At 37.8% G+C, this 14,166-nt stretch overlaps 1 protein-coding gene across 4 annotated transcripts in view; it reads right to left on the bottom strand.

Annotated features, from left to right (window-relative positions):
• Window positions 1-146: 146 nt before the first annotated feature.
• The window catches only part of LOC131354898 (potassium voltage-gated channel subfamily H member 7-like), a 64,712-nt gene continuing 50,692 nt past the window's right edge, over window positions 147-14,166 (bottom strand). For 3 of the 4 annotated variants that reach the window (XM_058392999.1, XM_058393000.1, XM_058393001.1), the window contains 6 exons: window positions 10,739-10,944; window positions 10,495-10,579; window positions 9,091-9,309; window positions 6,456-6,621; window positions 3,682-3,850; window positions 148-2,260 (listed from right to left, as the gene is read on the bottom strand). In XM_058392999.1, the coding sequence (XP_058248982.1) occupies window positions 2,063-2,260; window positions 3,682-3,850; window positions 6,456-6,621; window positions 9,091-9,309; window positions 10,495-10,579; window positions 10,739-10,944 (1,043 nt within the window). In that variant the 3' untranslated portion in view covers window positions 148-2,062. Of the gene's footprint in view, window positions 2,261-3,681; window positions 3,851-6,455; window positions 6,622-9,090; window positions 9,310-10,494; window positions 10,580-10,738; window positions 10,945-14,166 lie in introns of all 4 variants that reach the window. The other variant, XM_058392998.1, reaches the window with a different exon arrangement.

Below are 14,166 nucleotides of genomic sequence, written 5' to 3'. Positions count from 1 at the left end.
GGTGGATTGTATCACATACAAGCATGACACAGACATGTTAGTGTGTGTGGTGGAACAGTGTTGGCAGGATTGATAAACACCTCAACACCAACAGGGAATTCAAAACTTATATTTAGCATTCTCTTTTATTTGTGTATTAATTTATACAATTCTTCAAAAGTAATCTCCTAAAGCAAGTGTGCTATATACACTATATAGTTCTATTTATATTAATTCCTCAAATAACTGACACATTCAAATAACCTGTATAGTGTTGCAGTGTATAAAATATATGGTGGCAAACTTTAAAAATGCATAAAAAATAATAAAATTAAACAACATGTGAAACACACTCAGGTAAAAAGTGACTATCTTGTACAAGTTTGGAGAATATGTGCAAAAGTTTGCAATATTTTTTTAAAATATTCAATATGCAAGTTCACAATAATTTTCTGTCAACTTGTCCACTCTCATTATCAGCAGGCTACATTTCAGGTTTAATGGTGCGAATCTTTTTACATGAAAGGAGAGGGTGTGACAGAAGTCTTTAGGATGCATGCTCTTGATCTGCGAGTACTTAGTAAAGACATGTTTACAGACAGCACTTGATCCAGCAAGTTACAGCATATTCTATTTTAATGTTTGGTGTTGGATGTGTGGTGTTATGAAATAGGTCAAATTTAATAAATAGAACTTTTAGCTCGTTCCTTTCTACACCCAAGATATGAATATAAAAATCTTTTCAATGCTGCATTTGAGGCTCCTAACGTGCGATACGAATTTTCTTAGGAGGGTTGTTTTCCCTTTCTGATAAGTGAAAATATTCACTTGGATTTTTAGTAAAACCCTTATTCAGTGTTTAAAGTTTAGGCTACATTTAGTAACATATACTGTGAAACATGCTCTACTGGCAGTAAACAAGGTGTTGTTAAGACCCAACGAAAGTCAATTTAAGCATCCATTACAAATGGGTGAAATAAATACATAAATACGTAGGCTTAAATGCTTATTGCTGCATTAATTTGCAATGGAAGCTATTAATATAAAAGGTACCATATTCCATTTGTTACTATTCTGAGCAGAATAGTAACTTGTAAAACTAAAAGTCCATGATGGTTTGAAAACTAAACAGATGTTTCCTTAAAAATCCAGTCTCAGCCATAACTGTTTTACAGTAGTTGCTAAAAAATTTTACACACACACACACACACACACACACACACATATTCAGAGCTACATGTGTGTGGTACCAAAGCTTTGGTCATCAAAATAGTTCTAGGCCTCCAGTATTCTGGTTCATGTGCAAAGCAATATGACCCATTAAAATAAAGAATAAAAACATTTTAGATACATGCCAGAATCACACTACAATTGCTTTCCAGTATGTTGCAAGCATGCAACAAGTAATGCTTTCAGACATGCACTTTTCTATGGACAGACTTACTACATGCTACTTAACCTTTGAAACAGGAATGTGCTGTAAGTAGATGAAAGTGGTAATTACATGTGTGAGAATATGATGATATTGTCAAATACCAGTCTCTTTTTATCTCCTGAATTTTTAACCTTGGATACCAACAAAGTCGTGTAACTGTAAACTGAGGCAGAAAATGGCTACATGGCTGTGACCTGTGAAAGTGCTGTTCATCAACCAAAAGTCAAACAGTACCATAATATACCATAGGACTACTGACAGTCCTAGATTTGCGACCTATCCGAGTGTTTAATGAATTTGAATGATAGAACACAGCAGTAAATTTATAATGGGGCAAATGAACCACCATAGAGATGAGTGTCCACCATCACAATTCATTTTCTAATGTTGCCATGAACCAGACCCTGAGTCCTTGAGTGAGGTTACTTATTCACATCCAGCAGGCTAGCATGGAGCAAAACCTACAAAAGAGGTCAGAGTTTAGGGATTCTCACTCAAATCAAACAGAATGTTCAAAATAAAGGAAATACAGTTTCAGCTCCATGGAAACGTGACCAGGAATATTATTCTCCTCTTGCACATACAAGCATAATGTTCTTAAAGGTGGCAATCCAGCCCACTAAGCTATATAGAAATGAAGTCTTATAGTCATGGAAGTGATTCAGTGCTACATCTTGGCAGTCCAGGGTCAGACAGAGGCCTGTGGAGCTCCACAGCTGTTGTACTGGTGTTGGGTGTCTGGGACGGTGAGGAGAGGTGGATTGGAAGAAGTGATTTGGAATGTTGATGCTTGGAGTGGACATTCTCATTTGTTGTAGGGCTCTGGGGTTGACTTGTCTCTTGGTCCTGCTCAGAGAGAGAGCGAGAGAGAGAGAGAGAGAGTAAAAGTCAGAGTGAGAGTATATGCATGAGCCTTGTCTCTTTCAGCATGCACTTAGCTAAATGCCAGGCTTAATATGGAATTTGTATGACTTTATTTTCACCAAGGAGTCAATAATGCCTGGAAGACAAAGTGAGAATGAACAGGTGTAATTATTAATGTAGTGAGGTTTTCTGTGTCCGAGCTACAGTCAGGTAAAGCAGTAGCCATGTCAGATACAGGAGAGCCACCAGGACATAGGGCTATGCACTTTCCTGGTGACATGACAAGTTGTATGGTTGGTCTTATTGTCGTCAAGAGAGAAAAAAAGGCTCTTTATTGCTGTCATAACAAAGTGATCAAAGGAACTAACTTGATTTGTGGATGCTCAAGACCATCAAACATAACTATAAACATTGGCAGACTCACAGGGATGCAGGGGGAAAGGCCCCTAGGCTGCCCTTACAGTGGAAAAAAAAACATGATCAAGTGCCTTAATGGCTGCCCTTCAAATGGGAAAAAGTGATGAAATGCCCTGTAGGGTGCCCCTACCTGCAAGAAAGCGCAAAAAGTGCCCTCTAGGGTACCCTTCCAGTGGAGCATACATGAAGCAGTGCCCTATAGGCTTTCCAACATGTGACAAAATCAGATGAAGTGTCATCTAGGTGCCCCTATGTGTACGAAGTAATGTCATTTACATGTCCTTTTTATTTTTTCACCCCTGCCCCTCAGACAGCCTGGTGTTCACTCCTGGTAATCTTTATACTTCATCTGATTTTTTCACATGTATATATATACATGTATATACATCTATATTTGATATATATATATATATATGTATATATATATAAATTTATAAATTTTAAGTGTTGGCAAATTGGTGTGGCATAATAGGAATAAAGTAATTATAATAAAAATAATCAGATTTTGGTATAGATAATTGTAGTGTCTGCAGAGGAAGGAGTTAGCTAGGTAGCTCAAAATGTAAAATATAATGAAATATAACAGTTACCATGTAGAATTGCTTCTGATTAAATATATCAAAACTAGAATTTTATAATATTCTGTAAGCCTTTGGATCAACAAGCTGAGGAAAAAAAATAGCAACATATTTGACAAGAAACAGGCTTCTTGCTCTTCAAAAATTCAGCACATCTCACTCTTTTCTGCTTTCTAATATGTATACCAAAACAGCCAATTCTATACATGGTGCATGATTATCATGGAGCTTTAATCAGCATTTGGCCAGCAACCAAAAACAAAACCCTAAACTATTAAATGTATCTATTACATGGCATTCTCTAGCATCACATACGACATAATTAAAGCCCTGATACAGGAATCCTGAGTTTGTGTTTATTCTGGTAAGCAAGTGTGTAGTGTAGAGGGTGTGTAAGTTATGTTCTACCTGTGGGACAGGCGTGATGGTTTGGCTGGTGTTGACTGCAGACTGTGTTCTGATGGCCTGTTTCTCCAGGCTGGCAGTCACTGCACTGTATGCAGGAGGGCCTGCAGAGGAGCTTCTTTGCAGTAAACACAGGATAGCCTTGATGTCTGAAGTCATCTGAGACTCCAACCTGGAATAACACACAGGAATCTAAACTGTGGCTCTGAACTCTGAGAGAAACATCATGCTTCCTCTTATTAAAGTTTATTCCGCAAATGTTTTGACTGAAGGGATTAAAAATAATTAAAACACCGATCCCAACCTGTTTAGATTTAGAATGCTGGAAATGCATAAAAGAATGCAATATATGCAATTGTTATTAAAGCTTTCTTTTTGTGCTGCAGAAACAGGAGCCTGTTCTTTGATCATTCTGCCATTCACATTCTTCTGAAATATAATTGGCTAAAATCACAGAAAATTGATCTGTTCTTATTTCCAAGAATAGACATATGAAGTACTATATGTACAATCTTTCCTTTCCTTTCCTTTCCTTTCCTTTCCTTTCCTTTCCTTTCCGTCCCGTCCCGTCCCGTCCCGTCCCGTCCCGTCCCTTTCCTTTCCTTTCCTTTCCTTTCCTTTCCTTTCCAAGAGGTTATGGTATATTTACCAGTTAGTAAATAATATTAAACCCATTAGCTCTGGAGCTTCGAAAGGAAGGCTTCAGCCATATTTGAGTAAGGAAAGACCGGGACTTTACCCTTTCTTGTTTGGTACTGAGTTAGTGCCTTATACAGCAATTATAATAAAAATGCTTAAAAAGTACATTTACATGCAGAAGTGTGTATTTTGCTTTGAAAGTTTGTCATTTTTCAAGTGTGCGTTTCTCGACAGTATCTGTGGAATAGGTAGCGCTACATTTACCCAGCAGCAAAATTGATGCAAATGAGAGAGAGAGAGAGATCAGGGTGGTTTGGGCCTCTAATGGAGATCAGAGATGTAAGACTCAGCTGGTGCAGGATTTCTGCACCGTGATGTCTCTTTTCCCCTCAGCCAACAATTCAGCTAAAAATACCACCTGCTGTTAGTCTGCTGTCTGCCAGTGTGTAAATTTGTATATACCTGTATGTGTGTATTGTGTGTGTGTGTGTATGTGTGTGCGCGCACGTGTGTGCGTGCATTGATCACTGAGCTTTGTCTACTCTTCTCACCATGCCTATTTTCCATGTGAATGAGTGATAACACTAAGCACTGTTCTTCTTTGGTGTTTAGATAAATGTTTCGAATAGGGAAGGTGTGTGTGGCTTTTAGATTAGCATACACCACTTTGCTCATTAGGGCATTGGTAATGGACACACTATGGGTCATCAGACATGTCTCTGCTTCTAGATGGAGCATGTTTGAATTAAAAAGGTGTATATATATATATATATATATATATATATACACTATATTGCCAAAAGTATTCGCTCACCTGCCTTGACTCGCATATGAACTTAAGTGACATCCCATTCCTAATCCATAGGGTTCAATATGACGTCGGTCCACCCTTTGCAGCTATAACAGCTTCAACTCTTCTGGGAAGGCTGTCCACAAGGTTTAGGAGTGTGTTTATGGGAATTTTTGACCATTCTTCCAGAAGCACATTTGTGAGGTCACACACTGATGTTGGACGAGAAGGCCTGGCTCTCAGTCTCCGCTCTAATTCATCCCAAAGGTGTTCTATCGGGTTGAGGTCAGGACTCTGTGCAGGCCAGTCAAGTTCATCCACACCAGACTCTGTCATCCATGTCTTTATGGACCTTGCTTTGTGCACTGGTGCACAGTCATGTTGGAAGAGGAAGGGGCCAGCTCCAAACTGTTCCCACAAAGCTGGGAGCATGGAATTGTCCAAAATGCCTTGGTATGCTGAAGCATTCAGAGTTCCTTTCACTGGAACTAAGGGGCCAAGCCCAGCTCCTGAAAAACAATCCCACACCATAATCCCCCCTCCACCAAACTTTACACTTGGCACAATGCAGTCAGACAAGTACCGTTCTCCTGGCAACCGCCAAACCCAGACTCGTCCATCAGATTGCCAGATGGAGAAGCGCGATTCGTCACTCCAGAGAACGCGTCTCCACTGCTCTAGAGTCCAGTGGCGGCGTGCTTTACACCACTTCATCCGACGCTTTGCATTGCACTTGGTGATGTATGGCTTGGATGCAGCTGCTCGGCCATGGAAACCCATTCCATGAAGCTCTCTGCTACTGTTCTTGAGCTAATCTGAAGGCCACATGAAGTTTGGAGGTCTGTAGCGATTGACTCTGCGGAAAGTTGGCGACCTCTTCGCACTATGTGCCTCAGCATCCGCTGACCCCGCTCCGTCAGTTTACGTGGCCTACCACTTCGTGGCTGAGTTGCTGTCGTTCCCAAACACTTCCACGTTCTTATAATACAGCTGACAGTTGACTATGGAATATTTAGGAGCGAGGAAATTTCACGACTGGATTTGTTGCACAGGTGGCATCCTATCACAGTTCCACGCTGGAATTCACTGAGCTCCTGAGAGTGACCCATTCTTTCACAAATGTTTGTAAAAACAGTCTGCATGCCTAGGTGCTTGATTTTATACACCTGTGGCCATGGAAGTGATTGGAACACCTGATTCTGATTATTTGGATGGGTGAGCGAATACTTTTGGCAATATAGTGTATATATATATATAAGATATTCATACATATTTTTAGCAAAAGCAACAACAATAGCAACAAAAATACCATGTGTATATTGTGTATGTGTGTGTGAATGTATGAAACCTGTTCAGGTGATCCTGCAGGTGGTCCAGTCTCTGCTGTACTTCACCATATGTTAGATCACACTCTAGCTCCTCTTCCTCCTCCCTTCTCAGTTTATGAGTCTGAGGTTGTGAGTCTTCCAAAGCCTCCCTTGGCCTCACGCTGCCCCAGTCAGCACTCGGCCTTTCTGCATGTGCACACACAAACACAAAGAATTATACTCTTTGTGCTTTCAGAAGACTTTTTATCCTATATTTTATTTACAGATGCTATCAAAATCACTAGGGTGACCAATAGAGCACTATTATGCTATTATTATTTACTGCTTTTGTGCTGCTGAGATGCTCCTATCTCTGAGCAGCAGCCTAACAGAGACACTACAGACAAAAGGTTATCTCCTCTTTCCACCTGTGTGTTTAGAAGCCAGCAGAACACTGAGTCCTCATTCATACTGATCTTAGATCAGACACTGGGGCCAGAAAAGAGGCTAATGATGCCATTCAATCAGTCTCCACCAGTTAAAAATTCCACTTATGCCTAGAGCCAGAAGCACTCTGCAATTGCAAACATCAGTGACTTTTTCTACCCACTGTGAAATCCTGTAAAAGTGCAGAAATAAAAAATGCAGGCAGAGCTATTATAGTTTTAGAGGAATTCAGGCATCTTGATCTGGGGATAAGTTTCTCAGGGAGATGTATTTCAGGAATGTATGAGTCTAATCAAAATGCATTACATCTAACACTTGAGAATAAATCTCATAGTACACAGCATATGGCTATAAATATTGTACAGTCTGAAATGGTTTACATAAGAAATGTGCTCTGATCTCAGGTTTGCACTTACACACAGCATCTGAACGACATGTAAGATTTAAAGAGAAAACAACACACCCTGAATAAACACCTAGAGAAAACAGTACACCCTGAATACGTGTGACGTGAATTAATGGTGTATTGACAGTTCCCTATAACCTAAGCATGTTATCACTCAGTATCTGAGTGTACATGTGTGTACATTGTATGACATTTACTTTTGTCTTTGTCCTGTGTGTTTCTGCATTTACGATAGGATATTCTTATTAAAAAGCTTAGACAGGTCACATTCAAGACCAATCCCCTCTCTGTTAGTCATATCGGAGGGACTCCTTGATGGTTATGTGGAAGTAACTTTACTTGGCCCTGTAGGAGTCATGTAGGACATTATATGCATGCTGAGAAAAACCTGATGGGAATGGTAAGCTAGTGGATTTCCCTAAAGCCTGTAAAAAGAAGTTGTGCTGTGACTTAAGCTCCTAAAAGACATGCTCTAGTGAGGCCTGAACTGCTCTTTCATTTTTTTCCCTCTCCTCATTGTATTTTTTTTTAGCATGATAAAGATAGTCTGATCTGATTACTTTGTGTAACTGTTTAATTATCTGTGCCCTGTTTTCCTTGACAACCCATCAATCGTTGTTTTAGAAATGTAGAATATCTGGGGGCAAATGAAAAGTAGTTTAATTTATTTAATATCCCCTGTAGCATCAATCAAACTAAAAGCCTGTTTTTTTTTTAAGACTGAGGTTATAATGCGTCATTTTGTCAATTGTCTATTTATTTGAAGCTCACATTTTTGTATTAGAATCGGTCAATCTAAGTAGAACAATGATGATTAATGATATTAATTACAGTTTATACCACAGCACAATTAATTTTCAAATCAGACGGGTTTGAGTAATTAAGAGCAGCTTTGACAGCAGTTTCAGCTGTAACATAAATGATTCATGCTATTGAGCTACTTCTAATACTATCAGTCCTATAGTAAGAGCTAATTCACGGCGACTTGTACAGTGTATACATAATATAAGGCTATAATAATCTTATAATAAACAGGTAAAATGTATTGTTTAACATCAATAATATGAAATAATTGTTGAAACGGCAATGCTTTCTGTTAGGATATTATTATGTAACATTTATGGAACATTATGAGTTTTAGGAGTCCGTCAAGTTCCAGACATGGACTTTGTATTTTCTTCATGACAACTTTCATTTCTTATTAACTTGAAAAGATAGTAAAAAGAGGGACTGGTGAGGTAATGACCATGTTTATAGCTGCTATAATGTCATGCCTGGAATTGAACTTCTATCATGGGCGTTCCACTACATTAAATGTATCCAAAACAGTTAAAAATTATTGATGATATTTTATGGAAATAGTCGTGGGATAAGTGGAATAACACACTGGTGGTTTGGGCTGGTGTGGATTATTTTTGTGTGAGATCACGGTCAATCAGGTGTTGTTCCCTACATTGTAGATGATACAAAGGAAAGCATAAGGCGTCATGATAACCTCAGGGTTCCCTCCATGTGTGCTGGAGTTGCTGTGGGCTTCAGAAAGGGACTAAAATAGAATACAGTGCTAAGTTTAAGTAAAAGCAGCTGAATAGATTGATGAGAGCACTTTTATTTATGTTAAGGAAACCACTTTGGAGAAGAGAGTAATGCACAAACTGTCCAGTCCTACAAACACAGCAAAGAAAAAAATTACTAGAGGATAGGAAAAGTGTTAACATAAAGTTTAATGCCTAATGCACCACTGAGTGTTTAGTGTGATCAGCTACATTCCCCATACTTGGATTCAAGGTCCACTGGGCTTAAAGACAGTGATGATGTCTTACCATAATAATATGCCTCTCTGTCCATCTTGCCACTAAACGGGCTGCAATCAGAGGATGGTGTGTAACTGTCTACGCATGGATATTCCATTATTCCAGTTGCCTGATTTCTTTGCTGCTCCTCCCTGGAAGCCCTGCAGTCATCAGAGCCTCTTTTTGAGCTGAGTCGTGACTCGCGCCGCTCCTTCTTGTTCTCATTTTCCATGTCCTTGATGCTACCCCCTGTGGGATGTCATCAACACTGGTTAAAGGAACACCCTGTGATGCAGCACAGAGTCCCAGCCTCCACTGGGAGCCTCCAGAGAAAACAATAATACCACTTAACACACACACACAGTGTTGTATATAAAGAGGAGGGTTTGAGGGTTGCAATTGCATGTACACACAAATGTCTTATAGATAGCGTAAAATGACTTAAATGACTTGATTATAGATAACTCTCTGTGGAACTGTGTGACGGGACCCTGTTTTCCTTTTTAGAAAGTGTTTAAAATCTCTTTAGGAAGTTAAAGCCCTTAACTATCTAACAAAACTCTTAAGAATCTATTTTTTTTTTTAAGTGGATCATATAATTACACAAATTATCGGCTATTCCAAGCAAAGTGCCTTGGAAAGGTGAGGCAATGTGGTCTCTTTCTTGGAACTCTTGCTGAAAAAACTCTTATTCCAAGGTAAAAAGCAATATGGCCAAAGTTAATCATGTAGAAACTTTCTCTACTGGTACACTGAACATCTCCTGAAATCCTTTCCAGATTAATTCCCTGAGTATCCTTGGATATTGGGTAATATTTGGGCAACTCAAAGAGCAAGCTGGATTAGTGAACCTCAGATAAATGTTAAATGTGTATGTATTTGTTATAAATATATAACTCTAAGTATTAGGACCAATGTAACTGGTATTATTATTATAAAATCCTTTTACTGGGGAGAAAATACATGTAAACTGTGGTACAACTGGGAATATGGTATCTTAGGGATTAAGTTGTTGGACTATTGGGTGGAAAGTTGTGAGATTGAATCCCAGGTCCATTAAGCTGCCACTGTTGGGCCCCTGAGCGATGCCGTTATTCCTCAGTTGCTCAGTTGTATAAAATGAGATAAAATGTCTGCCAAAATGCTGTAAATGTAAACAACATTAAGAGCCCATATTTACTCTAATGTAGTTGTACAGTGGCAGGTGTGAGAAACACATTTTACTGCAAGTTATCTGTATTATAAGCATAATCTACTGAGCCATTTAAACTGTTTAGATTGCTTAACTAGTGGCTACACTATAACACTGTATGTATTAAAGGACAAAAAGATGGTGACAAACAGCCATAAATGCAGCATTGCAAACATGAGGCACAATAAAACTTGACAGCTTACATAAACCGGAAGCTGTATAAATGATTAGTATTATATTACCTTTGGTTTGCTTACAACTGAAAGAAATCTTTCTTCTGTCTTTATTGTCTTCTCCTTCTGAGTCACTGCCTGATGCATAACTGGGCTGTGAAAAGACAAGGATTAGTGTTTAAGAGTAATTCCAAAAATACAACTACAGAAATACATAAAATAGCTATTACTCCTATGGTTACTACTACAGCTAGTCTTGTCCTGATCTCATAAATGCACTCTATCAAAATTTACATTGCAAATAAAGGCTTACCTTAGTGATATCATCTCTCAGGTTAAAGGTGAGCTCCAGGTTGGTGAGGAAGTGGTCGGAAAACTCCGGGTACATATCCAAGACTTCCAGCAGGTCTTCCCGGTTGATGGTGTGCAGGTCACAGTAGCTTAGAGCTCGCACATCTGCTTTTGATTTTCCTGGTTTTGCATACAAGTGGATCATCTCTCCAAATATGTCATTCTTGCCTGGATAAAGAATAACGTGAATAGCATGAAACTGGATAATTCATTTCGGATACATTTTATTTGTATAGCACTTTTAATAATAGATATAATCACAAATCAGCTTAAAAGATGTTTCCATGGAGATGTAAATACTTCATGAGCAATTGAATGGCGAAAAAATGGAAGAAAAAAAAAAAGCTGAGACAACATAAGAAGAAACCTTGACAGGAGCAGACTCGAAACTAACCTCATGCTCTTCTGAGTATCGGATAGAGGGATTCTAAATCGTTATTCTTCTACAACTGTATGCGATAAATCAAACAGTAGTAGGTGTTGAGTATTAGAATATTTAGAGACTAGGAGTCATGGGATGAGCACAGAAGAGTCTTTATGATTAACGCAGCAGTTCATAGGAAAAAGTCAATATGAGATTATCCCCCGATGTTTATTTGGATATTTTAATTGTACAACTGGATGACTTAAATACTGGCTCTTTGGAAACTGTTGAGTTTTGTCCCTGCTAAATATTTTGTGGTTATCTTCAAAAGGAGCAGCTGCAAAGGGAACAGGTTGTCAGCACTGACAGACTCCACTGCATCATGACAATCATTAAAAGATGGTTGAGAGAGACTTTAACCTGAGAATTAATTAAATCTTGAAATTGTAACATAAATCAGGATTTTTTTGTAAAACAAGGTGCGAAAGGATCCCCTACACTCATCTGGGTCATTCATTATTTAAGCACAGATTGGCCTGATGCTGGTTTACACTTTGATGTCCACAGATGCCCCATCATATGTGGCTCACAGGCTTTGCTGTCCTTCTTCAAAAGGAATAGGAGCACTTTTGATAATCATTCTAACTCACTGTAAATGTGCGGCAGTCTGGGAAAACCTGTTGGATGTTGCTGTGGCGGATTTGTGGCAAAAAGTCAAAAAAGAAAAAAACTTTACATTTTGTACAACAGTCTGCCCAAAAATAATAGTTCTTTCTTGATACGTTTGATTTCCTCACACAGTAAATGACAGGCTTTGAGTAAGTTGTTGGACAGATATACACTATAGCGAAATGGACATAATCAATTTAGTTTGCAATCAGATCCCAGCTGTTCAAATGTCTACGATGCTTCTGCAGTGCAGCTGGATTGAAATCTTTAAATGCAATTATCTCCTTTTTCTCTTTTGCAAGTATCCATGTTTTAAAATGCTAGCTCTTTACTTCTGGCTGAGCTCTTAGCAAATCTGAATCAAATTTCAGGTGCCAGGCCTTAGCCAGCTTAAAGCTTAAAGGAGTTGGACTAATTAGAAAGATCAGCTTATGATAATGACAACGTCATCACCGAGAGACTTAAATTTAAGTGATATTTTAGGTGCTGCTTTAAGGTTCCTTTGTCGGAAGCTTTTTATTTAGTATCTTAAATGACTGAATTAAGGCTACTATCACACTTCATGATGCGTTTGCTGCAGTCTCTGTTCCCACACCACACTGAGTTTTCTCCACATGACTCAACTACGTCAGATGATCCAGCAGTGTTCAGCGGGTGAGAAAAAAGTCTGTTTAAATGTGTCAGGGTTAAGCATACTTGCCAGACACATACCAAAATGCCTCTGATTTTATGAGGAGAAATGTGCACTTCATAAATTAAGAACATTAACATTTATAGCTCTCTGCAATAGAATAAACAACTCAATAATTCAACTAGGAGAGGGAGAATTTGCCTCAGACATGGTTAAATACTTACAGTTGAAAAAGGCTTATGGTTGAAATTTTTTTAAGATATAAGGTTTAAGATAAATGGAAAAAGTAAAGCCTAAGTGCAAATCAAATTTTTTTAGTATTTATTTTTTTTTTACTTTTTCTAAGTAGATTTTATGTGAACTCAAATAGTTCCCCCAAAAAAGGAATTTGGGAATTTGGACCTTGGCCTGTTTGGGATGATGCTCTATTATAAAGCTGGTTGAGAAGATGCTGGTTAAGTTTGAAGCTTCATCAAGAATACTGTTATGATTTTAAAAGCTGTAAATGAGTCCTTTTTTAATCTTGGCATAATTCTGTGTTTATTTATTCATGTTAATGTCTTACTCTGAAATAGTTGAAAATGGTAGACATGAAGAAAACATTTCTTTCAGAAGTTTGTCCAAACACAACTGGTAGTGTATATTTACTGGTAGGCCAATTTCCAGCTCATGTTCATTCATGTGCTTTATAGATTTATTTAATACGCTAACACACTTTCAATGTAATGCTTTTGAAGCAAACAACTACATCGACAAAGAACCTGTGTGTGAGAAACTGCTGAGACAGGTCTCCATGGAGTTTTGGCTGTCAGAATGTTTACCGATATGTAAAAATGACACATCAGTTAAGTTAAAAAGAGTAAATATTCAAGAGAATTTTTTAATGCAAAATTGTCATTATAACAGGCATGGTGGATATGCTGACAGGCAATCTGGCAGCATATTTAGTCCAAGCTTTTACTTAAATATGGGACAGAGCCATTACTTGTGATGTAGTCTTAATCATAGTACCAAGGGAAAATAACTAGACTTAATTTAGCAGAGAAATGACAGAAATGTCAAAGCCTCAGTAATTAAATAAAGGCTACCCAAACTAAAATGTATTCAAAATTATAATATAATATATTATAATAATTTTTAATAATACTATTAGTTAAAACTGCACATAGTAAATGTATCATTTTATAATTTTTAGCTGTTATCTTTTGTTTGTTTGATGCAGAAACTACTGCTAAACACAGCACACCCACTGCAAATCTGTATTTGTTAATAATAATAATAATAATAATAATTTAAAAATTAAAATAAAATTATTATTATTTTTATTATTATTATTATTTTGTTGTTGGTGGTGGTGTTGGTTGTTGTTATTAGTGTTGCTGCATCCACAATCTAGAAAAGCTTGCATAATCACTAATATTATGTCTCCAAATACTGGAACAAAAGTAATGTTGTTTTTTTCTCTCAGAATCCAACCTCTTTAACTATCCAACCTTTTTAACTATTCAAATCAGGCATAGAATGATTAGTCAACATCATTGTTATAAGTTGCTCTTATGCCCTTTATTGTTTGCCAGACCCAAGTCAAATAAGCCCACTTTAGCTGTTATTGTTAAAGCAAATAAACAGCCTACACAGAACTAACATTAACAGCAACCAAAACCTTTTGAATGTACTGCAGTCATTCTTAGCATGTGCATTATAAGAAAACTGAGACAGACAAATC

This window comes from Hemibagrus wyckioides, linkage group LG06 (assembly GCF_019097595.1).
Source record: "Hemibagrus wyckioides isolate EC202008001 linkage group LG06, SWU_Hwy_1.0, whole genome shotgun sequence".
Taxonomy (NCBI): Eukaryota; Metazoa; Chordata; class Actinopteri; order Siluriformes; family Bagridae; genus Hemibagrus; species Hemibagrus wyckioides.
Note: the sequence above shows the minus strand (reverse complement) of the source record. Positions and strands in the feature narration are given on the sequence as shown.